This window comes from Diplotaxodon limnothrissa, linkage group LG19 (genome assembly GCF_057381915.1).
Source record: "Diplotaxodon limnothrissa isolate DT_005_m linkage group LG19, D_limnothrissa_male_GT1.1, whole genome shotgun sequence".
NCBI classification, from domain to species: Eukaryota; Metazoa; Chordata; class Actinopteri; order Cichliformes; family Cichlidae; genus Diplotaxodon; species Diplotaxodon limnothrissa.
In genome coordinates this window covers 32479473-32506295 of record NC_140614.1, presented here as the reverse complement: position 1 = coordinate 32506295, position 26823 = coordinate 32479473, and the positions used below count along the sequence as shown (strand labels likewise).

The 26823-nt window shown below is 42.1% G+C and overlaps 1 protein-coding gene across 1 annotated transcript in view; it reads left to right on the top strand.

Annotated features, from left to right (window-relative positions):
- The window catches only part of LOC146612610 (ryanodine receptor 3), a 116624-nt gene that overhangs the window by 10099 nt on the left and 79702 nt on the right, over positions 1–26823 (top strand). Inside the window, exons 3-5 of the mRNA XM_085342496.1 lie at positions 13347–13466; positions 17375–17479; positions 25939–25953. Coding sequence (XP_085198622.1) covers positions 13347–13466; positions 17375–17479; positions 25939–25953 — 240 coding nt within the window. The remainder of the gene's footprint in view (positions 1–13346; positions 13467–17374; positions 17480–25938; positions 25954–26823) is intronic.

Sequence of the window (26823 nt, the reverse complement as noted above, 5' to 3'; positions counted from 1 at the left end):
CTCAGTAACACTCACTCCCAGCTCAAAGAAGCGTTACTGTGGCAGTATAACTGAGGAGCTGACACTACAACTTTCCCTTAATACGCTCTTAAGAAGCTCTTCCTTAAATGTATGACAAGTCAGAGTGCTATGGGCTGATTCTTTTTATGCAGTAAAAGTTACCCTACAAAAGGCTGCCACAGAACGTTGGAATTAGATGCTGTTTTCTGCACCAACACCTGCATTTTCAAGACATGCACTGAGGTGTCCTGACTCCACATTTGGTAACTGCTACTAATTCAAGTCTCTTTACCTCAGGATGCTTTTCTCTACTCTTGTACGCTCCTCTACTTTGAATCACAGCGGTGCTTTAGCTTTGACACCCAAACCCTTCACCTGGTCAGCATCACAAGTCCCTGAACAAATCGAGTTTGACACAGTGATGCCTCAGCTGTAGTTTAATCTTAACCCTCTCCTGTGCCAGGGGCACATTATGGCTATGCTCACATGCATGGAGATGAGCGCTCTGAAGAATTTTCATCAGGTCAGGCCTTAAAGGACAATGGATATTTTTATCCTGGAGAAGCTGACACTGTGACCACTGTTAGAGCATATACAGTGTAGGAGACAAGTGGAATACTGTCAGTCTCTCCAGGATTATGCAGAACAGGTCAGAAGTCTGTTTCTCAAAGTTTGAAATTTGACTGCATTTGTTTGAATTCATTAACAATATGAGAAATAGAAAATTTGCCTTGTTTAAATGTCAGGCACACAGTTGTCCTGCACATCTGAAGTAAAGAAATATACACGTCATATCTTATTTGTCTGATTATAGAAAAACTCAAACTATTTGTGAGGCAATGGTTGGCTTGCATAGGAAGCCAGTCATTGGAAGTAACTGCTACTGGCCTTGAAATAGCAACACAAGTAGAGGTTTCTTTGCACATAAAGCTGGACATAGTCACCATGACATCAGTGATTAGGAAATTCCCATTATGAAACCTTAAGTTGTATATTTTTCTCACTGCCACCTTGTTGTTTTGAAAATGTAAAGGGGTGGATCAGACTGTGAAGTAGTTTGACGCGGCATTCAGTTGATTGACAGTTTGTGATTGTCAACAAAGGTGTTAGCATATGAGAATACACCTGTTTATCCTCCTTTCTGACTAATTATGTGGTTTGAAGCTAGAACGCTACAAGCAGTGCTTTTCATTTGGGCCGATAAAGTCATCAGGAAAGTCTTTACTGAAGTCAGAGAGCAAGAGAGCTGAGGGACACTTACATAGACTTCTATATAACCGGAAGTGTTTTTGACTGTCTATTGTACGGTAAATAGTATATGGCTTTAGACTAGTTATGGCTAATCTCTTTTTCCAGTTTATGCTAAGCTAAACTAGCTAGCGGATGTTGTAGCACAATATTTACCATAGACATGACGCTTTTCTACTCTCCCAGAGTACTGAAAGCACCAGCACTTTCTTCTGTGATTTTAAGTGCTTTCTAACTAACATTCACACGCTATTGGATGCATAAGTGTGCAACTTTATGGGTTAATATCTTACCCAAGGTTATTTGGCATGTAGACTAGAGGGGGGCAAGGATCAAACCACCAACCTTCCAATCAGTAGATGAGCTGCTCTACCTCCTGAGCTACAGTCACCAGTATTTATTGTCATGTCTAAGTGACTGTATTTCTAAGGCGCAAATACAGACAAAATCCTGAAAGTTACAAACGCATTAATGCAGGCTAACATGTGTGTGTATATTGCTAACGCTAATTTCCAATGTAAGTCCAATGTGGACTTCAATAGGTCAGGAGTCATTAAGGACACCAACATGCTTGCAAACACTCACCGAGTGGTAGTTAAACCCTAAAAAGTACAACAACCTGAAACGGAGAGATTCACAGAGAAAAGGTGTGCGGTTTAAAATTTAATGGTTGCACAACTTTGACTTTGAAGGCCAACGTTGTCCTTTTGCATTTGTGTTGCATTTTTCAAGTTTCACTACAGCTTGGAGAGTGAGTGTTTGGAGACAAGTCATATAGGGCAACAGCCAGCAACCATTCAGCAACTGTTCTGAGAGTACACAAATGAAATCAAAGCAAATCACAAACACAGATTTTCAGCAGGACTTGATTGTTGGAGCAAAAATTTAAATTGAATTTTCTTAGAGGTCTCTTGATTAGCACTTACAGTTCAACTTTGCTTTTTATGTTTTTGTCCATTTGTGTCCACAACAACTCTGAGCTAGTCTGCTGCTGTCAGAATATTGGCAGGTCCTCAAATGTTGAATTATTTACCATACCATATCATACCACCTTTATTTATAAAGCACTTTAACATAAAACCAGAGTTCACAAAGTGCTGTACATGCTAATAGCATAAGTAAAGAAAATTAAAATGAGATAAGATAAAATAAATAACTAAAAAACTAAAATAAATTGAAACATGTTAAAACATAATTTGTGTTTATGTAGAGCTGAACCAGGTTATGAAATTGCAAAATTAACTGCAATCACTGCTCTCTTTTATATTGTAGGTCACATATCCAGCACCTCCCGTTCTTGACCTGAAAGCAAAGCATAATTTCCATCCATCCCACACCACTTGGGACTTTCTTTAGTGTCACAAGTTGAAAAAGTGAGTCAAAAATCATGCTTGACTTGCTGCACATAGAAAGGTTATAGATGCACCTGTTAGTGCTGCTCTCCCTTCGGACCTCCAAGAAGGTTCTTACCCTAAAAATAAAACACATTGCTTGTGGAAGGGTAGAAGCAGCCTATTTTCCTTTACCGTGTGCTCTGCCACAAAGAGTCTCAATCCCCTTGTTAAGTGACGCTGCTTTGCAGAGAGGAGTGGAAAAGAGTTTGTTCCTTTTGATTTCTGGTGCAAGCCCGAGCTACAGTGCTGTCACATCTTGCCCCCGAGGCTCCCCAGTGTCATCATGTAGCCAGGGGAAAAATGCAATAACACCCCAATCTTTTTCCGTAGTCACTGTAATGCTTCAATGCCAAGCATGTAGAAACATTGCAAGGTATTTTTTTCATAAAATAGCCTGCATAGACCTAAAGGAAGGCAAGAAAGGAAGGAGCGAAAGTGCTTGCTTAGCTTTTCAGATTAAGCCACCGCCAGAGAGGCAAAGTAGTGCTGCAAGGTGCAGTCAAACATTTTATAGCCTCCCTGCTTCGCTCCTTTGCTACAGAGGCATGTAGACAGTCTTAATATCTCCAGACCTGAGTAAGGTTGGTTCTGCCTACAGGGCTTATCTCTTATATAAACTTTATCCTCAGGTGAACTGTAGCGTTCTGCATTTTCAACTGAGTTTTCTACACAGTACCTATACCATGATATACACACTTGCATAGAGCTAACACTGTGCTACAAGCAGGAGATGCCATTTTTTACCTCGTGCTGTTTGCTTCACAGTGATAGCCACACCTGTCTAATCTTCAAGATGAATTGCCTTGGTCCATATGGTGGCTACTGTTCACAGCTGTATAGTGCGAGTGTATGTTGATTGGGTAATTAGAGAGTCCAAGACTGAATCCGAGGTGGCCATATGTGGCAGATGACACATGAAAATCGATGGGCCCATTGAACCACCGGATATTAGATTATCTTCCCTTTGATGGTATTTTCTCAACTTTTTACTCTTGGAATGTCAGATGAACTTGTTGGATTCACTGATGTGAGGCTCTATCACTTAATGAGAGGCTATGTATACAAATGGCTTGACTCTGAGACTTGTCGGGGACTATCTGGCAACAACCAGTCACACTGGAAAAATGTGCGCTCCCTGGCTGGTTGCAAGGGGTTGCTGTAGGTTGTTGGTAGTCAATATGAAATCGATTGCCAAAGCCCCATTCATGGAGGCTTAGAGACTGGCGGGTGCCCACCTGGTATCCAACAGTTGGTAGGGAAAAATATTTATTTTGCATCTGGTTGGCGAGTTGTTGCTGGAGGCTGCTGGCAGTCACTAATGTGAAACTGGTCACCCAAATATGCTGGTTGCAGTGGTAAGGCACAAATTTCACATTGAGAGTGAATTTTCTCTATTTCTGAATTGATTTCTGGGTTAACTGCAGCTCAGAAAGCTAATGGCAGTTGTCTTCAGACAAGTCTGAGTTCATGTAAATTAAGGGCAATCACGTCAATCTGCTACTAAACAACGCAGTCACAAGGAGGTTCTTTGCAACTGATTTCACTCAGGCTAGCAACCACTCACCAGCCAGTTGTGAAAATATACATTTTCCTTAGTAACTGAAGGTTGCCAGTGGGTCGCTGACTGGTGTCTAGGCCTGTGTCACTGAGAGCTTAACTGATCTCATGTTGCAGAATGAGTCCAGGATGCAGCTGCACGCCGATTGTTCCAGGATCTGGTCAGTGACACAGTTCAAGAACATGCTGTAAGGCTTTTATCCTCAGCACAGCCTTAAAAGGAGGCTAAAATTTTAACGGATGTCAAGATTAATTTATGGCGTCACCCTGATTTCTGGGATTTTAATGATGTGTGGACGAGAGGACTTGATACTCTCTGTAGCTCTGTTTGCCTTCTGTCTATCTCTCACTCTCTCATTCGGTCTGTGCACTCGGGGCAGCATGTTCAGCAGTTTGCTTCAAGATGAGCATTAACACTCCCATTTACAGAGTAACACTGAGTCATGAGAACAAAGCTTCACTCCTCTTGTCCAAAGTGTTTCTCTCTTTCGCTTTCCATTTCGACTGGTGTCACACCACAGTGCGAGAGCACTAAGCTGCAAGTCTGTGAATCACCCCGACAGCAGAGAGCTTTAATCTCCACCAGACTGTTCTGGAACAAACATTTTTGGCCCACAGTGCTTCCTCTGATACTGGGGGTCCATTACAGGAAAGGATTTTACAAGTCTTGCAGTTATAGTCAGGCAGATACGCTCAGTGCGTTCGCATTGTATTATTGTAAGCTGTAGCATAACTACAGTTATTTTATTTTTTTGTGATGCATATATATCCAATTTATAATAATGTGTGTAAGAACTACATGTTTGGATTCTGATTGGATGCAGCTGCTCATGTAGATAGTTCAGATATGATTATTGATGATGAGTTTTACATAAATGACACAATCAGTACCAGCTTCAAAGCTTTATTTTCTGATTATTCACTGGTATATATTGCCTCTCTCACATATATACTGCAGTCATTCCCTCTCTTTTTACTGCCTACAAATAGGCTGGGATACACCGGGACTTTTTCTACCTGCACAGTGTGTTTCTGGGTGTAATACAAGAATCCAAGGCAGGAGAGTGTCCTTGTAGGGGGTACAACCGCTGCCCAGCTGCATTTAGTTCTGCATTGCCTGACCAGCTGTATCAATCTGTCCAGAACAAAGTCTCAGCGTATGAGCCAGCTTCAGTGCAATGTTGAGTGGCAGCAGGCCTCTGGTAATGATGGAGAATTACTACACAGTGTAATATAGAATGATAATAGGGGAGGCAAGCGCAGACTGCTGTTCGGTGTGGTGGTGCGTTTGGAGATGAATGCTCCAGGAGCCAGGATCTGCCTCTCTCCTCTCACCTGTAGTGCTCCACTCTTCAAGCTTCCTCCCAGGGGGCCACTTGGTGCCACCCTCAGATCCATGTGCTGTTGATTCACTAGATTTTTTGGCACATCAAGCTGAAGAAGACAGAACAAATCTAACCTCAAAGAATGAGATAGAAAGTGAAGATCTGCTGCAGCTGCAGGAGTGGAGTCTGGATTTATTTATTTATTTTTATCACCACAAGTCTTTACTTTGATGGGATATACTTAGCAAAGGCAATTTCTTCTTTATAGGAGGAGTAATTGATTTTGCTTTTGTGAAGCCATATGAATATTTACATGCTCCTGCATTAGTGCATTTTTTGACTATGTTGGTAATTTTTGCATTTAGCTTCACATTTTAGCTTATTTAGCTTACAACTCTGAAAATAATGCAGTTAATTAGAATCCATGTGGCCTGGTCTCGCATCATAGGAATCATAGAAATAAAAACTTGTGGTTTTAAACAGGAGACACAGTAGTGATGATGCTGCTTTTCGTGCAGGTTTTGTGTTGTACCCGTGCGTCTTACTTTCGCAGAAGCATGTAGGTTTTGGAATTGAGGTAGAATGCATTCAGTACACATTCAATAAGTGGAGGAATCATGATGTCATAAGCATAATGCAAGCAGTAGTAATACGAGGCTCATGGGAGCAAAGCATGAAATACTGGAGCAATTCAGTTGCCATTGCACCCAGGCTCACAGTGCCGCCCGCTAAACAGCACCGGGAGCTTTTTGCTCGCTTGCTCCAGTTTGTTATTGCGACTCGAGCTTTATAGTTGCTCATGTAGCCCCTTCAGGATGTATGAGTGAGTGCATTGCCAAAGCACTGCAGCCGCGTGTGGTGTATGATAAGGCAGTGAGAGGCTTTTCGGTGAGCTGAGGCATGCACTGTACTGCAATACCTGCTGAAGTACCTAAGGCATTTCTTCAAACCAAAGGCTTAAACGCTCCTCTTGAGAGTCTTTAGATTCAGATTGCTACTTATTCCAGTACCTAGGAGAGAGCCTTCCAAATAACATAAAGTTACACCCCGAATAAACCCTGGACTTCTCAGATTTGTTGTTTGAAGGCAGATAACCGGACGAGAGAACAAGAGATGCTCTTCACATAACTGCACATTTATGATGCCAGAACAAATTTTTTCCCTACAAGTCACTGTCACGGTCTGCAGAGACAGGCCGTGCGGTGGTGTGTGTAATGGACCCAGGTGCGTACACAAGTGAGTAGACGGGAGTGAACTTAACAGAAAGCGAGCCTTTATTATGGCTGGAGACAAGGTGTTCAAACAAAGTAAGGATAGCGTGGCTAGGCTATAACTAAACTGGGAAAACTAATACTGTGACAAACTAAGGAACCTACATGAACACACATGAACCTAACGACTGGACAGGAGAAACTAAATACACTGACATTGAATGCAGACTTTCAAAGTAAAACAGGAAACATGGAGATTAGACATGACATGAACTAAACACAACCATGCAGACATGACTCATGACAGGTAGACGCACGAACCAGGGAGACGGAGTACAGTGGAAGATGACAGAAGCGACAGCATGAACTTAACACAAGACACACAGACATAAACACATGAAGGGTAAGGGAGGCTTAATACAAGGGTCATATAATCACAAATGAGCTGGAATAACTTAATGAACCTAAACAAACAATAAACATCAAAATAGACTAAACACAAAACACTGGGTGGCACGACCCAGGACCGTGACAGTCATAAGGATGCATTACCTTCCTTTTGAGCTCAGTAATCACTCCTAGCCATCATAGGAGCCCTGTTGTTAGAGAATAAGTGTGGTGCATGTCACTAACACTGGAGCCTGATTTCATATAGTGTTCAAACCCGTGATTGGCTCACAGTAACATGACTATGCCTGCCTGTCTCCATGCAAACACCAATATTATGATTATCCTGAGTATAAGACGGGTGTGATTGGCTCAAAAGAGGGAGGGAAAAAAAGCCGCTGTCAGAGTCTGCTCATTGATATGCTATAGCATTACTCACACGATTTCTCCAGAACAAGGTAGATCTTTGTGCTATTGTTGTAGCGCACGCACAGATATACACAGTGGAGATGACAAACGCATGTGTTTGCACAGCACGAAGGAACACGAAGGAGGCAGCGTGAGCGAGGGAGTATTAGGATTGAGTCAAATTCAATCCCAAGGTGCCCTTGAAGGCTCAGCTCGCTCTCCTCATATTTGTTTTAAAACAGTTTAATAATTTATGTTTTCTTTAACACAGTCAATAAGTAGCTGAAGTCCTGCCTTCTTGCTGGGTGCATTGGTTTCAGGGTGGAAAAATATTGGTGTCAAAGTCACTTTGCTTAAATCATTACCTCTTCTGATAAATGATGCCATGATGACTGCTTAGCTCGCTGGGGTGGGGAAATTATTTCTTTTCTTGGTTTTAGTAGTCTGCTTCAAAGGAAAATTTATATCACAATGTTTGGGAAGCTTTGAGAAAGATACGTAGATATCTTTGTGTTTGTCTCGAGGGCTGTATGCCAGTATCCTTCAACTCTAAGTACAACATCATCTATTATATATTTAAACCAATTTCATTGTGCCAGTGTTGAATGTCTAACAATATAGCTGTAAAATGAACTCTCATGTCATCCTTTTAAACCTTTCCTGTAGTAATAGAGAGACTTTTGCATATAGACAACCAGGTTCAAATATTTTAAGAGTTTAAGAGTAAAAAGAGTACCTTCCATTCTTACAACCTGACTGACATCACTTAGTGCTTCTCTTTATGAATCCTGTGTAGAAGTCAGGGGCAAGAGGAGAAGAATAAAAAAACAAGGGGTTTGTGACACAGGGTGAGAGAGAGAAAGAGAGAAGGGGAGAGATACCCCACATTACTTCAGTGCAGGGGTGAGACAAGGGAAAAGGGCCAGCTGTGGGCTAGACTGAAGCAGAGACGTGAGAGTTGCCTTCTCTGATTAAATGCCTGGATCGATACTATCCTTATGTGGCTCAAATCAGCTCTGCTCTTGGTCCCTTAACAAGGAGACTGATTGCATGTTCTAACCCAGCTCAGAGCCGCTTTGCCATAAGGGCTGTTCATTTCAGTCTGTATCTGAGTCGAATACATTTTAATATCGATCTGAGATGGTTAGCATTATGCAAAGTGTTTCCCATAACAATCCCATGTTTGTCGTGGCATTGATCATTGACCAACGTAACCTGGATTATAATTCTCCCCAGTATCGAACAACCCCGCCAAGATTTATTAGTTCCTACAGTCAGCCTTAGTTTAAATATATAATCTCCCCACTGTGCAAACAGTACACTGTTTGTGTACTGACAGCATGCAGTGACATAACTATATTCAAGCGGTTTGAACTACCGGCCTTCATCAGCAGCTTCATCAGTTTCCTGTGAACTCAATGAGAAAGCCCCATCTGTTTTGAAAAGCTAGAGTATGACACACGGATGAAAGCTCTATAAAATTTGTGAGGAGGAAAAAAGTGTCAGAAGCTCTTTCTAAAGTAGTTCTCCACAGATGTCAAGCTCAAGTGCAACCGCTTAGTTTATTTGCTGTGGGGTTTTTATAGATCACATAAGCTGTTGCACAAACTTCTGGATTTCTGTGCTCAAGGTGGTTAAATAGATTTGTTGTGCTGCACCCCTCTAGTATCTTACACACTGAGTGGTCAGCAAGACTAAAAAAAGTCATACATATATATAAACTAATCAGGCATAACATTATGGCCACCTGCAGAGTAAGATCCACATAGATGACAGGATCCAAGGTTTGCCCAAAACATCACATTCCCTCTTCTGGCTTGCCTTCTTCCTACAATGCATCCTGGTGCCAGACGAGCGATGCACCCAGCCAGGCATGCGATTCTTCAGACCAGTCCACCCTATCAATGCTTAATCACTATTCCTTCCTTGAACAACTTATGTTAGATACTGACCACTGCAAACCGGGGACACCCCACCAGAGCTGCAGTTTTGCAGGTGCTCTGACCCAGTCGTCAAGGCATCACAATTTGGTCCCAGTCAAACTCACTCAAATCCATACACTTGCCCATTTTCCCTGCTTCTAACACATCAACTTCAAGGACAAAAGGTTCACTTGCTCCCTAATATCTCTCTCTCACTAACAGGTGCCATGATGAAGAGCTAATCACTTTGCCTGTCAGTACATGTAATGTTATGCCTGACTGGTGTTTTAGTCCATTTCATTAAGCCAGAAATGTCCGAACTTGTCTCTTCCTAGCTCCGTACGATGCTCGTCCAAATAAATAAAAAGTCAATATTGAAGGTTTCATTTTTACTGGTATCGCATCGTAATTAATGCTGCATGCTAGCATTGTGCTAGTAGTGCTAAAGCACGTTTTCACACTTCCAGTTAAATTCCAGTATACTGCTTCCATTGATAATGATAGTGCCATTAATAATGTTGTTAATAATGTTAATTGTCATTCCCAACTGTTAAATTTCATACCCACATTTAACCTTAACCTAATTTAATGCGAAGCTACAAGGCTGTTTGTAAGGGGAGGAAGACATCCGCAAACCACATAAGCTTTGCTGCTGTTGGTAGCCATCAGATGACACATAATAGTGGTAATATCATTAAGGACACCCACACACCCACAAACACAAATGCACGCACACATTGCTTTTTCTTTTTTTCACTAAAAGGAAAATATCTACACCGACAGAAGCACACACGAGCAACTCGAAAATGAATGTGTAACGCGTGCGTTGCAAAGGGGCCTCGAGGCTTCTCATATTTCTACGCACACAAACACGGACTTGCACCCGGTGACGTGCAGATGCTAGTCCTCTTTATCTCTCGCTGCTGTGCATTGTGCTGCACTGTAATGGAGTGCTTTACTGTTACTACTACTACTGCTGCACTCTGCTCTCAGCACAATCCCTCTCACATTAAATAATGTAGCTGGCAATTGTGCAGCAGCTTCCAACCCCCCCCCATCCCATAGCAGCCAATATCAGCAAATTTCTGCTTGCTCTGCTGTCGTGAAGAGTAACTATGCCCAATTCAGCGTTTACAGGGCCAACACTATAAACACCATAAGCCCATTTACACAGCAGTGGCATTGGATGTTTGTTTTTCGGCTCTTGTGCTCCCAAAAGAATTTATGTTTTTGGTGACGTCTGTCGTCATCAACTGCATTTGCCTTTACTCGCATAACACACAAAAACAATGAGCCAGCTTTTGTGTGTTATGCGATTAATTTAAATCATGAAATGAGTCTTATTTATTATGGCTTTATTTTCATCCTACTATAAATATGTAAAATTTCTTGTTTTCCTGCGAATTTCTCCTGCACAGTCATGCAGCTACATCTTAGTTCCCTGAAGGTTTTCATCTATGCCAGATATTATGACATCATCATGATGCCTAGCAACCACCAACCAATTAGCTAAAATGACACCTTATAAAAGCATTGTATAATTTTCCTTTCACAATTACAGCAATTTATTCTAATTTTTAACCATAAAACTTTCATTATGGACGATTGATTACAATATGTTGCCTAGCAACCACCTACGGACGATCTAAAATGAGCCATTTGTGGCCTTTATGTATCTGCAGCACCTTACAATAACATTGTAGTCTTTTAATTTTATCTAATTTATATCCACAAAACTTTCATTTTGCACACACACACACACACACACACACACACACACACACACACACACACACACACACACTGTTTAGTATTTAGTATTTATTTATTTATTGTCATTGTCAAGAACAATGAAATTGCGTTTGGGGCTTCCATACAACCCAAAAAAAGAAGAAAATAATAAATACCCCTTAAAACCCAAGTGTACATATTTAACCCAGTGTGACTCCAATGCAATAAGACAATCCTTAGCAATAATGTTCGTAGAAATTCAGACAAAGACCTGAGAAACATGACAAAATACAACAATGCAACCCATTCAATATTATTGTACTGTGAGATATGATATCAGATATGATAGTTATCTATTTAAGAAAGAGGGGGGGGGGCAGGAGGGGGAAGAGAATAAAGATATGATGCACCAATGCAGACCAGTTCATTGCTATTAAGAAGTTGGATATGGTTATTGTCCGTGAGAGGGGGGCAGAGAGTTCAGGAGCCTCACAGCCTGTGGATACAGGCTGTTGGCCAGTCTGGATGTTCTGGCCTGTATAGACCTGTACCTTCTCCCTGAGGGCAGCAGATGGAAAAGGTGGCGCGCAGGGTGATGTTGGTCCCGCAGGATACTGTGCACCCTCCTCAGACAGCGAGTGGGGAAGATATTACTGATCTCTGGCAGACTTGTTCCAATAATTCTGCCAGCTTCTTTCACCACCCGCTGGAGTGCTTGCTGATCGGCCTTGGTGCAGCTGGGGAACCACACTAGAAATCCATACGTCAGAACGCTGCTGATGGCACAGTTGTAGAAGTTCAACATCAGAGATCTGGGAATGTGTGCGCTCCGCAGTCTCCTCAGGTAGTAGAGGCGCTGTTGGGCCTTCCGTACAACTGAGGTGATATGGTTGCCCCAGGACAGGTCCTCGGTCACAGTTACCCCCAAGAATTTAAAACTGCTCACCCTCTCCACCGCCTCACTGCCAATGAAGAGAGGCAGATGGTTGTTATGACCCCTCTTCCGGAAATCTACAATGATCTCCTTGGTCTTTAAACATACAGTATCTGCACACAGTCAAATGCATTCACTTGTTTCAGCCATTATTTCTGTTTATAGGGTGAAATGCTCCAGCAAATAGCCTTAACCTCATTTGCACCATATAAACAGCGTAAATAGCCTAAAGAAGATTGGGTTGACTCAAAGGGATCAGCCATGGATAATTTGGAAAAAAGGTCTAAGAACGTCCAATTTTATGTTTGAATGCAACATAGTTTACTTATCTTTTAACAGAAATTTTAATAATTCACCTGACATTCATTCTAGATGCAAGGACATTTTATTCCATCCATTTTTATATGAGGAAAACAAAAAATAATGAACATTTTTGTAAATCCCCGCGTTAGGCAGCTGGCAGATTTGAACCCAATGTGATGTTAAAAATTACAGACGCCATAATAACAGAACAATCATTGCTATGGCAGTGCACAAGTTATGCAAAGAAAGAGCACGGCATTAGTTCTGTGACAGTAACCACCGTGTGGCCATTCAAACAACAATAAACCAACGATAAATGGACTGGTCCTTACATAACGTTTGTCTACTCAAGCGCTCATTAATGGCTCATTCACCCATACAAGCACTTTTTTCTCCATCTAAGTGCTTTCCATCTAACATTCACACTCCATTGAGCACAACCTGGGGTTGAGTATCTTACCCAAGGATACTTTGGCACATACACTGAAGCAGCCAGGGATCGAACCACCAACCTTCTGATTAGTAAATAACCTGCTCTACTGTCTGAACTACAGCTGCAAATCTGAAAAAGTCATTATAGACCTTTGAATATTGGTTAATTGTCAAAAGATGATCATCACTGTAACTTAAGCAAAGCTTCAAAGGTTTAAGGTTAGGCTCGCTTTTGCTTGCACTTCTAGTTTGCTTCTCTTATTCTGATGAACAGCTGTATGAACTAAACTGTGGTTGGTGTCGAGGTTCAGGGGAGAAGAAGGAGCACTTCTCAGGCCATGGTGGTTTGAGAGTTTCCTCCGATCAATGCACAAGGATGGGCATGTGTGTGGATGAACTGGGTTTCTCCCAGGATGACACACACATGCACACACACTGACAGCGTCTAAGCTTGCATGCGCAGACACAAACTGAAGTCTGTTTTGTTTTGACAGGATGATGAAGTGGTGCTCCAGTGTGTGGCTTGCATCCAGAAGGAGAATCGCAAGTTCTGCTTGGCTGCCGAGGGGCTCGGCAATCGACTGTGTTACCTGGAGCCCACATCTGAGGCAAAGGTAGGCAACACTGGCTCTACTGTTGCACCGTTTTATTCTCTCAGATTTGAACTGGCAGCACAACAATGCATGTCATCAGTGTGAGATGTTTCTATATCTTTATGTTCACACACTTGTGTGTGTTAAGATGCAAATAAAAAAATGGACCAATGTGACATGAAGCAGTTTTCAGAAGCGTGTACCGGATGAAAGGAAGCGTTCATCTATAAAAAAACCTCCATGGAAACCAAACATCCGCTTAGTCCGTTCGTGTTTGGGTTGAGCAAACCATCAGAGAAGCCAAGCAGACACGCACAGAAAAAAAAGCAGCACAGCAGCTCACATCCACCGCAGTCTCCTTGATGAGCTTTTCTTTCAAGGGATCAGGGACGGCGTCGCATCTCCGCAGGTCCCCCCGTCAGATGATAATTCCCTGAAATTACGCCCCTGGACGTGATTGATGGATTGTTTCATAAGCTGCACTGTTGTTAGCTGTAATTGCCCGCTGCTTTACTGTAGCAGAGCAGCCTGTTTGCAGTTTGTTTGAATGAGTGTAAAGTTTTAATGAGTTAAATGCAATTTCTTTTGCTTTGCTGTCAGTGGGGGTGCCATCATAATGCCTTTTTGTGTAATTAATCCATATGGCACACATTCTCTTCTTTTTTTTTCTTTTAAGTGATCCCCCTGTTAAGCGATTATTTATAAAGATTGATCGGCTGGAGGGATCTGTATTCTTTCTCGCCTTTTCATGGCTGCCGATGCTTTGCTGCTAATCTGGCATTGATGTTTCCCTGTAGCTACAGTTGACGGGCCTTAGGCTTCATCTGGATTGATTGTCTCTTAATAATAATCCATTAATATTGACTAATTTCACTCAAGACACTATGTGCATGGGCAGCGTGGGTGACCATGTAAGAAACGCAGAAATACTTTTCAGAGAAAGAGGGAAAAGAGTTGTTTTTTACTTGGCAAAATACTGACATTTACTATCATAGCTCACACAAAGAGTATATCTGTGTTTCAAGGGGAAGGTTAGGCCTTTACTCTATTTTGGATGGTAATTATACCTGACAGGTGTGATGGATGTTCTCCGTATCAGGCACTTTGTCTTCATTCCCTGTAGTTTTTTTATGAAAAGGCATCACCCCACCTTTGGGATCAGCAACATAGCTGTGAAAAAAGCCCAAGATGTCCATTTAGAGGTGGATGACTGAATAGGAAGCTTCGTTTCCTCGGTGAACTAGTCTAGTAATGAGGGACAGAACCAAAATGATGCAACGAGGCTGATTTAAGGCGTGCACGTTGTAAGTGGCAACATCAATCAGCTCGTGAGAAGCCGTTGGTGTGATATACGACCAGCAGCTTTCACTTGTCAGAGATTCAATATTATGGAGTTGTGCCCGCATACCATTATAGCTTTGATGCTTGTCTTTGTTGTTTGGAACCAGCTCATTTTTCTAAATTCCTTTTCATTACCAGCCAAAAGCTTTAGTGCCACCCCCAATTAAACTAAAGAACAATGGAAGCGGATGAAGCCACATCCTCAGGACAGTCAGCTTTAACCCTGCTTGACCTTTCTGTCTGGAGACAGAAATAAAGACGCGATCGATCCTCGCCCACGATCGCAAAACACTTGCTCTCTCATCACACAATTGGTCAGCCAAGCTGCCTCAAAACTATCGCCTTGACGGGGCTTTATAGTCGCCATCCCCTCCAGGTCACTTTGATTTTTATTTCCCCTGTGTCTCGAGGCTGTCCCTCCCCACCTCCTGTTTTAGTCCAGGCGAGGGCAAAGGTCCATGTGTTGTGACCTAGAGAGGTTTGAGGAGGGCTGGACGGCTTCTCAACAGATAGGAAAGACGTTTCACCAGCCCAGACTTCGTGTCATACCTTTACACTGCACACAGAATCAGAGACTTTTCTTTTAAAGCTGCGAGGGAATGGAATAAACTTCCTGAACATTTGAAAACTCTTTTTTGTTTTTTATGTTGAAAGGTGGACTCAGATCTGTCAACATTAACCATCCAACGCTTTGTAATTCTTTCTGTTCGTTTTGAAGTTCTTGATATTTATATATGACGATAATGGATGATGGGGTTTGGCTACTGTTGATATGTTTTTCAAATAATTTCATCTGCGATGTGCAAGGTTAGGGTGCAGTGCATCATTTTCCTTAGAAAAGTGAAATGAAAGAATGAAGATATAAGTGTATTTTTTATTTGCATTTTCACATAATTTATTAGTCAGTACTATTGAGATCTATCGATCATGTGAAACTAGCCAAGAGACATTTGTCTAAGCTTGTATTTAAACAGGAAGTCAAAATCTTATGACAAAAACGCTGTTTTGCGAGTGTTGTGTGCTGAAAGAAGCTCCGACAGACCCAGAACCCATGACTTGGGATTTCACAAGAGATTTTGTTGCAGATCAGTCATTGTAAAGTTGTCTATAAAGTTCATATAAACTACTGTAAAGGCTGATGGAAACTGCAGTTTCTGAGTTAGCTGCCAGTTCACTGTGGGCTCATCACCACAAACCTTTCACACGCAAGAAGTAATCTGCGCCTTTAGTTAAGATAGAGATATAAACTATATCCCTTTACCTTTAATGAGCATGTCATCAAGTATCGAGCTATGCACTTTCTCAATCTGGTTCTTTCAGTGCATTTGTGTGTGTGGTTCTTTTTCCTTCTGGAAAGCAAGTGAGTTTTTAAGACTCTTCGAATTAAACTAAATTCTCACCATCTCTCGACAAGTAGCAAATCAGTGATGTCTAAATTCAGCAAGCGTGTCAGTGGAAGTGTATCCGTAAAAACTATTTTTGAATTCCAACACGCTGGCTCGTGTTTCTATAAAAAGTCACGGCTGTTTTTCCCCCTGACTTGCCTGGAGCCTTTCTATTCAACACAGTAGTGGCCATTGTTAAGATTCAATTTGCCTTCTGAGTACTTTAGCATAACACTGGGTTGTGGGAAGTTTTTCAATGAGGTTAGATTTACCTGTGTGAACGAACCACTTTGGGACCAGTTGAGATACTCGGGAAGGAGGCCAGAGAGGGTGTTTTGGGTTGGTGTCATTTATCTCGTGTTTATGCCCTGCAATATCTCCATCGGCGCTTTCCGTGTCCTTTCTCTGAATCGTCTGTCTTTTCCAGTACTGCCCTGGTTCAGCGATTTGGCATCTTCCCTATTTTTTTAATGGTGCTCTTTCCAAGACCTGGCTTATCTGAGCGCAGACTGACCCGAAAGCGCTTAATCTGAATTTAAAGTACCTTTTAATGAATATCGCCCACTCGATTAAGACGAACTCGGTTCAAGTGGGGGTAAAAATGCAGCAGTCAGCAGAGATTTTATGAGTGGGCATCTAATCAGAGTATCCCTGTAGATTCAGGGAGCTGTTTTCCTTTTTTTCCAGGCTGTATGAAGATGTTTTGCTTATGGAGCAAATTCCTGAAGCACTAAATCAGAATCAGTTTTGATGGACAGCAGAATAACTGCAGTGGTGATCTTTTCATTATTAGCACTTTGGTGAAGGCTGAGTCACTGTAGATGGGATCTTTTGGAGCACGGTGGAGAACACGCTGTACTGAAGAGTGCTTAGTTTGATCTTTTTTCTTTGCTGTCATTTACTAAACATGAATTAATAGTTTGATATTTTTAAAAAAATGCATGCGAGAACATATCCACAAATTTGAATTATTGATTTTTTCCCCATCATTGAGCCTTTCTAAAATACTACCTACCAGTAAAGATGATATATCCTGTACAGAACCCGTTATTTTGCATTTTTATTTACTAATAAAATATAAACATAATGTCTATTTTTTCAAAAGAAAAAAAATGCTAAAAATGTTCATAAAATGTTGCCTAGAAAAATTAGATATTTCATCTGTGACTGTTTTTAACCAGAGATGCTTTTATTTGGTTACAGTATGTTCCCCCAGACCTTTGCATCTGCACCTTTGTGCTGGAACAGTCCCTGTCAGTGCGAGCCCTGCAGGAGATGCTGGCTAAGAGCGGACAGAACAGCGAAGGGGTGAGTGAAGATAGACACAAAAGCTCTTTGATTCTTCATAAACCATCCCCGAGTCATTTAATGTATGTCTCACTGTGCTCTGATATCCAGAGGAGGCGGCTGTAATAAATGCAGTCAGCTAAGTTGAATTTTCTTAACTGTTAGGAGCTTAATGGGCAAAATAGGCCCGTTTCAGTAGCCTGGGGACCCTGGCTGCAAAGAGGTCTGGGCACCCATGATGCTGATGTGGATGTATCCATTGAATGTTGGGAAATTACTGCAGGTTTCATGCGTTATGTTTACCTTTGCCCATTTGATTAACACTTAAGAAAACAGCGTGATTTTCTTTTGTACAATAGCAATTAAAAGCCTGCATGCAAAATCAGTCGACAGTAGATTTGGATTGTATTTACAGCGTTGTACAAAAGTCTCGAGCTGCTCCTAGTTTCTGTAGATTTTGCTTCCAAGCGAAATCCCTGTTTGCCAAATGCCAGCTGTCAAGTAGCCATTACGAAAAGGGCGGATTGGGGGAAAAGGCTTAAGTTATATTGGATAGAACAGCGATGAATAGCGAATCAGTGATGAATCTATATTTTAAACTTTTGATTCAAATTTTCTTCATTACATACAGAAGAGGAGGTTAGTAGAGGCAAGCAACACAGAGTGTATACGACCAACATGGCGGAGGCTCTGGCATGATACGAGGCTGCATTTCAGCTGGTGGTGTGGTCAAAATTGATAGAATTATGAATGCAGCAAAGGAGTATCAGATTTGATCCACTGTGCAGTACCATGTTGAAAACATCTGATTGGCAGTGGCTTCATTCTCCAGCATGACAGCGATCCCAAGCAGACTGCCAAAGCAGGAAAAGGATAACTGGATAGAAAAACAGATAGTGTAACACTCTCAGTCATGGACTGGCTTCCCCAGAGCTGGGACCTCAACATTACTGAGGCAGTGTGGGATCATGTTGACAGAAAACAAAGCAAAAGGCAGCCAACATCCAAAAAAGAGCTTTGAATTTCATTCAAGAAGCATGAACAATTCCCAAAGACTACTTAAAGAAATGACAGAGAGAAGAAAAAAGGTGGTCATATTAAATATTGACTTTCAAGTTTAAAAATAGAGTTGTACAAATTCTATTTATCTGCTCTTATATATTCTGTATTTCCTTGAATATTTGCACGTTTCAATAAATCAGAGCACCTAGTTCCTGTTTACCTAGCGAAACATAAAGAAATGAAGGGCTGCTAAAGACTTTTGCGCAGTCCTGTACCCACATAGTGAAAGTAAAGAGGATCGTGTAGTAGGGAGAACTGAACACGTTTCAAATTTTGCAGTAATCTGCACTCATTCGTCAACCTTTCCTGTGCTGCAAGTGTGTTTCCTGCTCTTTTACATTTCTATGATATATAATTCTACCATCTTTATCTTCTATTTTCTGTGTATAATCCATCTTTCACGTGATAGACACGCAGCCTGGATCAGTGGGTATGTTCACTGCTCATGCCATTCCCCTCTCATCCCTTTGCACACTGCAGTGCATCCTTTGCTCTTCTTTTCTACCCTCATTGATCTCTGGTTTGACTTTTACGACACGTCACCTGTGAAATTTGTCTTTAGAAGTCATAGTTTATTACACACCTAAATAATTTTCTTTGAAACGATGGTACAACTGGTTTCTTCAATCTAGTATTTCCGTCTGATTGAAACCCAATCGGTACAAAGTACCTGATTGGGTTTCATACAGACTTCCCAATAAGGTTTTCCATAAAGAATTACTTGTTATATAACTTGATTTTTGCTGGAGAACTAGAGCGTCTCCAATGTTGGATTAGCGTCAGATTAACATTTGTCTTGTCTTCGGGGGATTCAGATGAATGCTCAGTGCAGCATCATTTGTTTTGTGCTACCCTCCGCATAGAATAAGCTCTCATTTGTCACAACATCTTCTTCTAATCATAGCAGCTGTATGCTGTGAGAGACGCTATAGCATGATGCAAACAGCTGATCTGATACGAACATTTCTGGAAGGAGACTGAAAGCGATCACGATTGATTTAGTCTCATAAGCTCTCTGCATGATTTGGTCTGTTCATCCTTTAATACCATGTGGTTAAGGATGTGAGAATTTCCATAAATCTTTAGTTGTTAAGGCACATATTTAATGGCTTTACTTCAGAGATAAATGGAGATGTCAGGAGTGGATCTTGTCTGTGCAGCAGAATGACACGAGTCAAGACCATTGGTTCCACTGCTGCTGTGGGCGGTGTTAGCAGGAAATTGCGAGCTGCGGCGGAGAAAAAGGGAGCTCCAAAATATTAAACGCTAGATCAAAGCTCAAATGAACATGGTTGACCATCCTTCTTGCATCAGCACCTTTAAAAGGCTTAAAATAACACTGGAGTTAGCTTGCCTCTCTCTCTTCTCCTTTTGGGAAAGGAATTATGCACCGATTTACATTTCAGTCTGGCATCAAAACATCGTCTCCTTATCGCTAATTTGTTTGGCCTTCTGTTCGTCCCTCATCTCTGTAGAAGGCAAACTTGTTTCCACATAGCCAATCAAATTCGTTTTGTCAGCCACACTGACTCACTATCAGCCAGATGACAGTTTGAGCCATAGATTTTAAACAACCAAATTTAGCTGCTCAAGTCTCATTTGTATCTAGCTGGCAAACATAAACACACATCTTGTCCTGGGCTCTGTGCTGTGAATCAAGTTCAACATACTCTGAATATTTTTCTGTTATCTGGCTTCACTTGCACCGACACTGGCAGTCAGGCTAAGCAGACACAGGAAGGTGGTAATCAAGTCAATAAGTCAACCCAGGGTTTCCCAGTCGAGCTGTGAGTGCGTTCGCATGAATGGGGCTGCGTTGGCAGCATCTTGCCAATCACACACATGGAGAGATCTACTGGCAGAGCAGGCAGCAAGCAACACAGCTACTGCAGACAAAGCAGCTGTGTGTGTGTGTGTGTGTGTGTGTGTGTGTGTGCGTGTGTGTGTGTGTGTGTGTGAGGAAGATTGTTGAGTGAAGTGCTTTGGAAACATTTGGTATAAGGTTAACTACAACACGGAAGACGAATCTAAATGTCTTACTGATGCTCATCGGGGAGAGACAATGACTTCAGACTCGATTAAACGAATTGAGATGCTCTTACCATCTTCACCCTTCCAGGAATATCTCGCAGGTAATGCTGGAATAGTAGTGACACCATTTTCCGGAGAACTGATTGGTCAGTAGGTGGTGATTTCACACATGCTGATCGCTAATCTCAAGGATATCCTACTCAGTATCAGGTTAGATCTGCAGTATAAGTTGCCATGGTGATGCAGTCTGCTAAGAAGTGAACTGCCTTTGTAATACTGAAAACCCAAATCCTGCTTCGTACTACTGGCCTCTGCTCCTCCTCTGCACTCAATGAGAAAGGGGCTCTGCAGGCATCACTTTGCACCTGCTTTTTATCTGCTCAGCTGTAACATTGAAATACTTCAGTTCAGTTCACACAAATTCAGACCAAACAGAGGAAAACAGGAAGTGAACTCCAAAAAGACACAGGAAATAGCAACATGGGAAAACACAGAAAATGAAAAGGACAACATACAATACCACAAAGAGCAACACAGGACTATTTATACACTAAGATAAGATAAGATAAGATAAGATAACCTTTATTAGTCCCACACGTGGGAAATTTGTTTTGTCACAGCAGGAAGTGGACAGTGCAAAAGTTATGAGGCAAAAATTAGAATACAATAAGAATAAATACAGTACACAGCTGTACAGAATAGAATAAAATAATATACTATATACAGTAGAATAAAATAAAATAAATATACAATAAGATAAAAATAGAATACAAATACAAATACTATATACAACTGAGTAAAAATACAACGATGCCAGAAAGGATTATTGCACTTAGTGTTATTGCATATGTATGGATGTGTGTGCTTGATCAGTTAAAGTCTTTATTATGGAGTCTGACAGCAGTGGGGAGGAAAGACCTGCGAAATCTCTCCGTCCCACACCGTGGGTGCCGCAGTCTCCCACTGAAGGAGCTGCTCAGTGCTGTCACAGTCTGCTGCATGGGGTGGGAGACGTTGTCCATCAGGGATGACAGCTTAGCCGCCGTTCTCCTGTCACTCACCACCTCCACTGGGTCCAGAGGGCATCCTAGAACAGAGCTGGCCCTTCGGATCACCCTGTTCAGTCTCTTCCTGTCCCCAGCAGAGATGCTGCCGCCCCAGCAGACCACACCATAAAAGATAGCAGAAGCCACCACAGAGTCATAGAAGGTCTTCAGGAGTGGGCCCTCCACCCCAAACGACCTGAGTCTCCGCAGCAGGTACAGCCTGCTCTGCCCTTTCCTGTAGAGGGCGTCTGAGTTATGAGTCCAGTCCAGTCTATTGTTCAGATGAACACCAAGGTACCTGTAGCTGTCCACAGCCTCAATGTCCATACCCTGGATGTTCAGTGGTTGCAGTGGAGAATGCTTGTGCCTGCGGAAGTCTACCACCAGTTCCTTGGTTTTACTGGCGTTGATCTGGAGGTAGTTCAGCTGGCACCAGTCCACAAAGTCTTGGGTCAGACCTCTGTACTCCTTGTCGTCCCCATCAGTGATGAGGCCGACTATTGCAGAGTCATCAGAGAACTTCTGCAGGAAGCACTGGGTGGAGTTGTGGGAGAAGTCTGCAGTGTAGATGGTGAAGAGGAACGGAGCCAGAACCGTTCCCTGTGGGGCCCCCGTACTGCAGACGACCCTGTCCGACACACAGCCCTGAGTCCTCACATACTGTGGTCGGTCGTTGAGGTAGTCCAGGATCCAGGTAGTGAGGTGATGGTCCACTCCAGAGTTCACCAGCTTGTCCTTTAGAACCGAGGGAAGAATGGTGTTGAAGGCACTGGAGAAATCAAAGAACATGATTCTCACAGTGCTTCCAGCGGTCTCCGGGTGAGCGAGGGAACGATGTAGGAGGTGAATGACGGCATCATCCGCTCCAATGCCAGGCTGGTAGGCAAACTGAGGGCAAACTGAGGGCTGATTAGGAAACTGAAACAGGTGAAATTCAACTAACGTACAAGTGAAGATAGCCAGGATGCCACGACAAAGAAACACAAAAGAACCAAAGCAGGAGCACAAACAGAAACACTACTTCTACTACAAATAATAGACAAGGTGTGAACTAGAGCTCGAGATGTCACTCATCCATTCGCTTATCGTTTTTCGGGGTTTCGGCGGGGCTGGAGCCTATCCTAGCTGTCTTAGGACGAGAGACGGGGTAACACCCTGGCCAGGTCGCCGGTCTGTCGCAGGGCTAACACATACACATAGACAGAGACAGAGACCTATGGCCAATTAACCCACCCCCACTAAGTGCATGTCTTTGGACTGTGGGAGGAAGCCGGAGTACCCACACAAACACGGGAGAACGTGCAAACTCCACATAGAAACTGAACTCAGGACCTTCTTGCTGTGAGGCAACAGTGCTAACCACCGTGCCACCGTGCTGCCCACGGTAATATGCTGCTGATATGATGTTACATTACGATGCATAAGCATCTAAAACAAATGTTCAAACCTGATAAAACAGGAATGACAGGAAATGTTACTTAGGTCAGTTAAGCTGCTGATTTTGGTTCCTACTTTACAATCAGTTAAAAAAGGAATAAATAAATAAACGTTGCCTGCTCGAGTCTGAGCAGACTGTCAGTCAGACTGAGACTCTAACGATGCCTCCAGCTGGCTGAGAGTAGAGAAGTATTTTGACCTCTTTTCCTCCTTTAATCAATAAAAAAAAACTATAAACACTAAATTCAAAGATCAAATTGACCTTATTTTTGAGATGAATTCTCGTGTACATACACCTATTGGATTTACTTATCACAAACATTTATATTGTAACCCGTCTCACTTTACGTACCCGTGTAGCAAATACTCCAGAGACTTTTTAGACTTCTTGGATTGGCAATTTAAACCGTGTCACTCGAGTGCGTTCTCTCCTCTCACGTTTATCTGTTTTCGATATTGTCTACCTATTCATCATTCTTGCCTGCACTGAAATGTCACTGGAGGAAGCGCCATTAAAGGGGAAATGGAGGTTGAATATGTCTCGGCTGAGGCTCTGAAATCAATATGTCTTTGAACAGATGGGCTCATCAATAGACAGTGGCTGGAGCAAATGGTTGTTGAGTTCAGGCAGTTCAAGCGGTTTTAGCCGGAAGGCACAGAGACACAAAGGGCACAACAAGGTACCTGCAAAGACAACACACAGCAACTAGTGTAAATGCCAGGCCGCATTCAGATCAGTATCCACTAATAATTACTAAGTGCAAATTTGTCTTTACTAATATAAAGTATCCCAGCCCATATTGGAGGGTTGCTGGTCAGAATGGGCGAGTGGTAAGACTGGTCACTGGGGAATACCTGCTGCAGGCTCACACACCATGCAGTGGGGAAATAATTATTTGATCCCCAGCTGAATTTGTAAGTTTGCTCGCTTCCAAAGAAATCCATAATTTCTCTCAATTTTCCTAGTAGTTTCATTTAAATGTTGAGAAACAGTATATCAACCAGAGTTCCAGAAAAAAAACACATTTAATAAACTTGTAGGTTAAGTGGATAATCCAAATTGTCTGTCCCTGTGTGTTTGCCCTGCGACAGACTGGCGACCTGTCCAGGGTGGACCCCGCCTCTCGCCCTATGACAGCTGGGATAGGCTCCAGCGCCCCCCGCGACCCTGAAAAGGAGAAGCGGAAGTGAATGAATGAATGAATGAATTTAATAAAGTTATGAATTAAAGAATGATTTGCATGTCATTCAGTGGAATAAGTAATTTGTCTTAATGCTTCAGCTTCCTCCACAGATTTTCTGTAGGACTGAGGTCTGGAGACTGGCTAGGCTACTCCATAACCATAATGGTCTTCTTCTTTAGCTACTCCTTTGTTACCTTGGTGATGTGTCACTGTCATGCTGAAAGACCTATGTTAACTGAAGGAAGGAGGTTCTCATCTGATATATTATGCTACATCTTCCCATCCACTGGCTGTCAGTGTAGTGAAGTCATCCTGTAACTTAGCAGAAAAAGTGCCAAAGAGCATCGTTTTGGTTTCATCTGACTTCATTACTTTCTCCCAATCTTTTCTGAATCATTTAGATTCTTAAATGATTCCTAATTCATAGCTTAAGACAAGCCTGTACGTGTGCCTTCTTGAGCGGGGGGTGTTGCAGGTGCTGCCAGATTTCAATCCATTATAGTGTGTTACCAATGGTCCCAATTGCCTTCAGATCACTAACAAGCTCATAGGGCTAATACACTGCCTTTTTCATGATTATCCTCATCCCATGAGGCAAGATCTTGCATGGAGTTCCAGACTCAGGGCGATTGATAGTTATTTTATATTTCTTCTATTTCTGAATAACCAAACCAACAGCTGCCCAAGCTTGGTGTGAAGGTAACAGAATATCTGTAATTGATTGATTAATTGATTGTAATCTGTGTGCCACATGGACATACACCTAGTCTGTTGGAGGCAGGCTGGATTGTAAGAGATCAAATATTAAATGACGTGGAAACTGATTTATAACTTTTGAGTATTGTATTTTTTCTGTAGTTGCTCTCTATCATGAAAATCTGAGACTTTTCATTTCTACGTAAATGAACAAAATTGCAGTTTCAGCATTGGATCAAATAATAATTATTTCTGGCACTGGATACGGCGGTTTGTGATCTATAGTTGGAGACAGCATCATTCAAAAGTTTTCTCCCATATGGTTCATTCATCCAGGGGTTATAACAGCTTTGCTCTTTTCACATGCTTAAGTTATATTACGTTTTTGCTGCAATGTGTCTCTACATTTAGAAAATAACTTTTCTTGCTGATCATGCACAGCCCGTCATTGGGACAGGAAAGTGAGTTTGGGGTTTATCCGCTGTGGTGATTGCAGTGCTGCATGCCTCACTGCATTAGACTCAGCCCCTCAGCCAGCTTAGAGCAGTTACCAGCAGCACAGAAGAAGCCTGAAAGCCAGTACTGCAGTCTGCAGAACACAACTGCATCAAATCACAGGCCCGCTATTGTCCCAGTAGCCAACTGAGGGGGATAGAGAGAGAAATAGAAACGCGGCAAAAGAAGATGTAGGACCACACTATGATTTTATAAAACGAGCCATGATTCACATAGCGCTTGGATATTACGTAACTACAATTTTGCAAAATTGCATAGAATAAACTCAGCTTTGCTGGAAACATACTGTATAGTTAGTATCCTGCTTGGCTTGTAGAAAATATTTGTTTTCCAGTGGCTTCACTGTAAAACACACAAAAAAAGATTGTCAGCTTCTTTTTCTTCATTCCTTTAAATAAGTAACAGCTGTGTGTGGCCCTAAATTTGTACCACCTAAAGCAGACAGGCTCAGGAGAACAGTAGCTCTTTTCTGAATAATAACACTCTTTCTTACCTTAATGCTTCCTAGAGGCTCATAAGGAAGGTGAGTAACATGGGAGTTGATTGCCAAAGAGAAAAAAAAAACACCCCCTTTTGCATTTCTCCCAATAGATATATTAATTGTTCCCCCTCCTGCATCTTAACCCAATCCCCAAGGCGATGGAGTCATTGTCTGCTAATACTAGAGATGGACCGATCCGATATTACGTATCGGTATCGGTCCGATACTGACCTAAATTACTGGATCGGATATCGGAGAAAAATAAAAAATGTAATCCGATCCATTAAATATCACGAAAGCACCTCACAAAACTTGCAACACGCCGTAACTCACCTCAGAACGTATGCATCACGTGATAGAGCAGCTGTGGCATGCAGAACCTGTCGATAGCATTTGGAGCTTCGCTAGCAACCTGGCATTTCATCTCCGACAAAGTTATCCCCGAGAGAAGTAAAGCAAGTGTGTAAGTCCATCTCTGAATGTTTGTAAAGCATTCCTGCGTTAAGCTTAACAAGCGACTGCCTCTCGCTCTCCGGCTGCTACTTCAATCGTGAAACTGCTTAAATCAGCTGATCGGCTTTTCTGTCGTGAGTCCGTCTCTCTTTTTTGTTTTTGGCCCACTTTGCGCCAGAAAGAGGAAACCAGCGGCTGAACAACAGCAGCACGTTTAAGCTTGATCAGCTGTTGTTAGAATTGATTTAATATTACTTTCTACTCGAGGATCTTTTTCTACATAGCTGACGGCTGGTAACTGTGCAGGGGCGGATCTAGCAAAGTTTAGCCAGGGGGGCCGATAGGGCATTAACAGGGAAAAGGGGGCACAAAGACATACTTTTCTTTCTTATTCTCATTTAAAATGTCGAGCTTTTAATAAATAATTATCTGACACCCAAAGTTTTAATTTGATGTAAA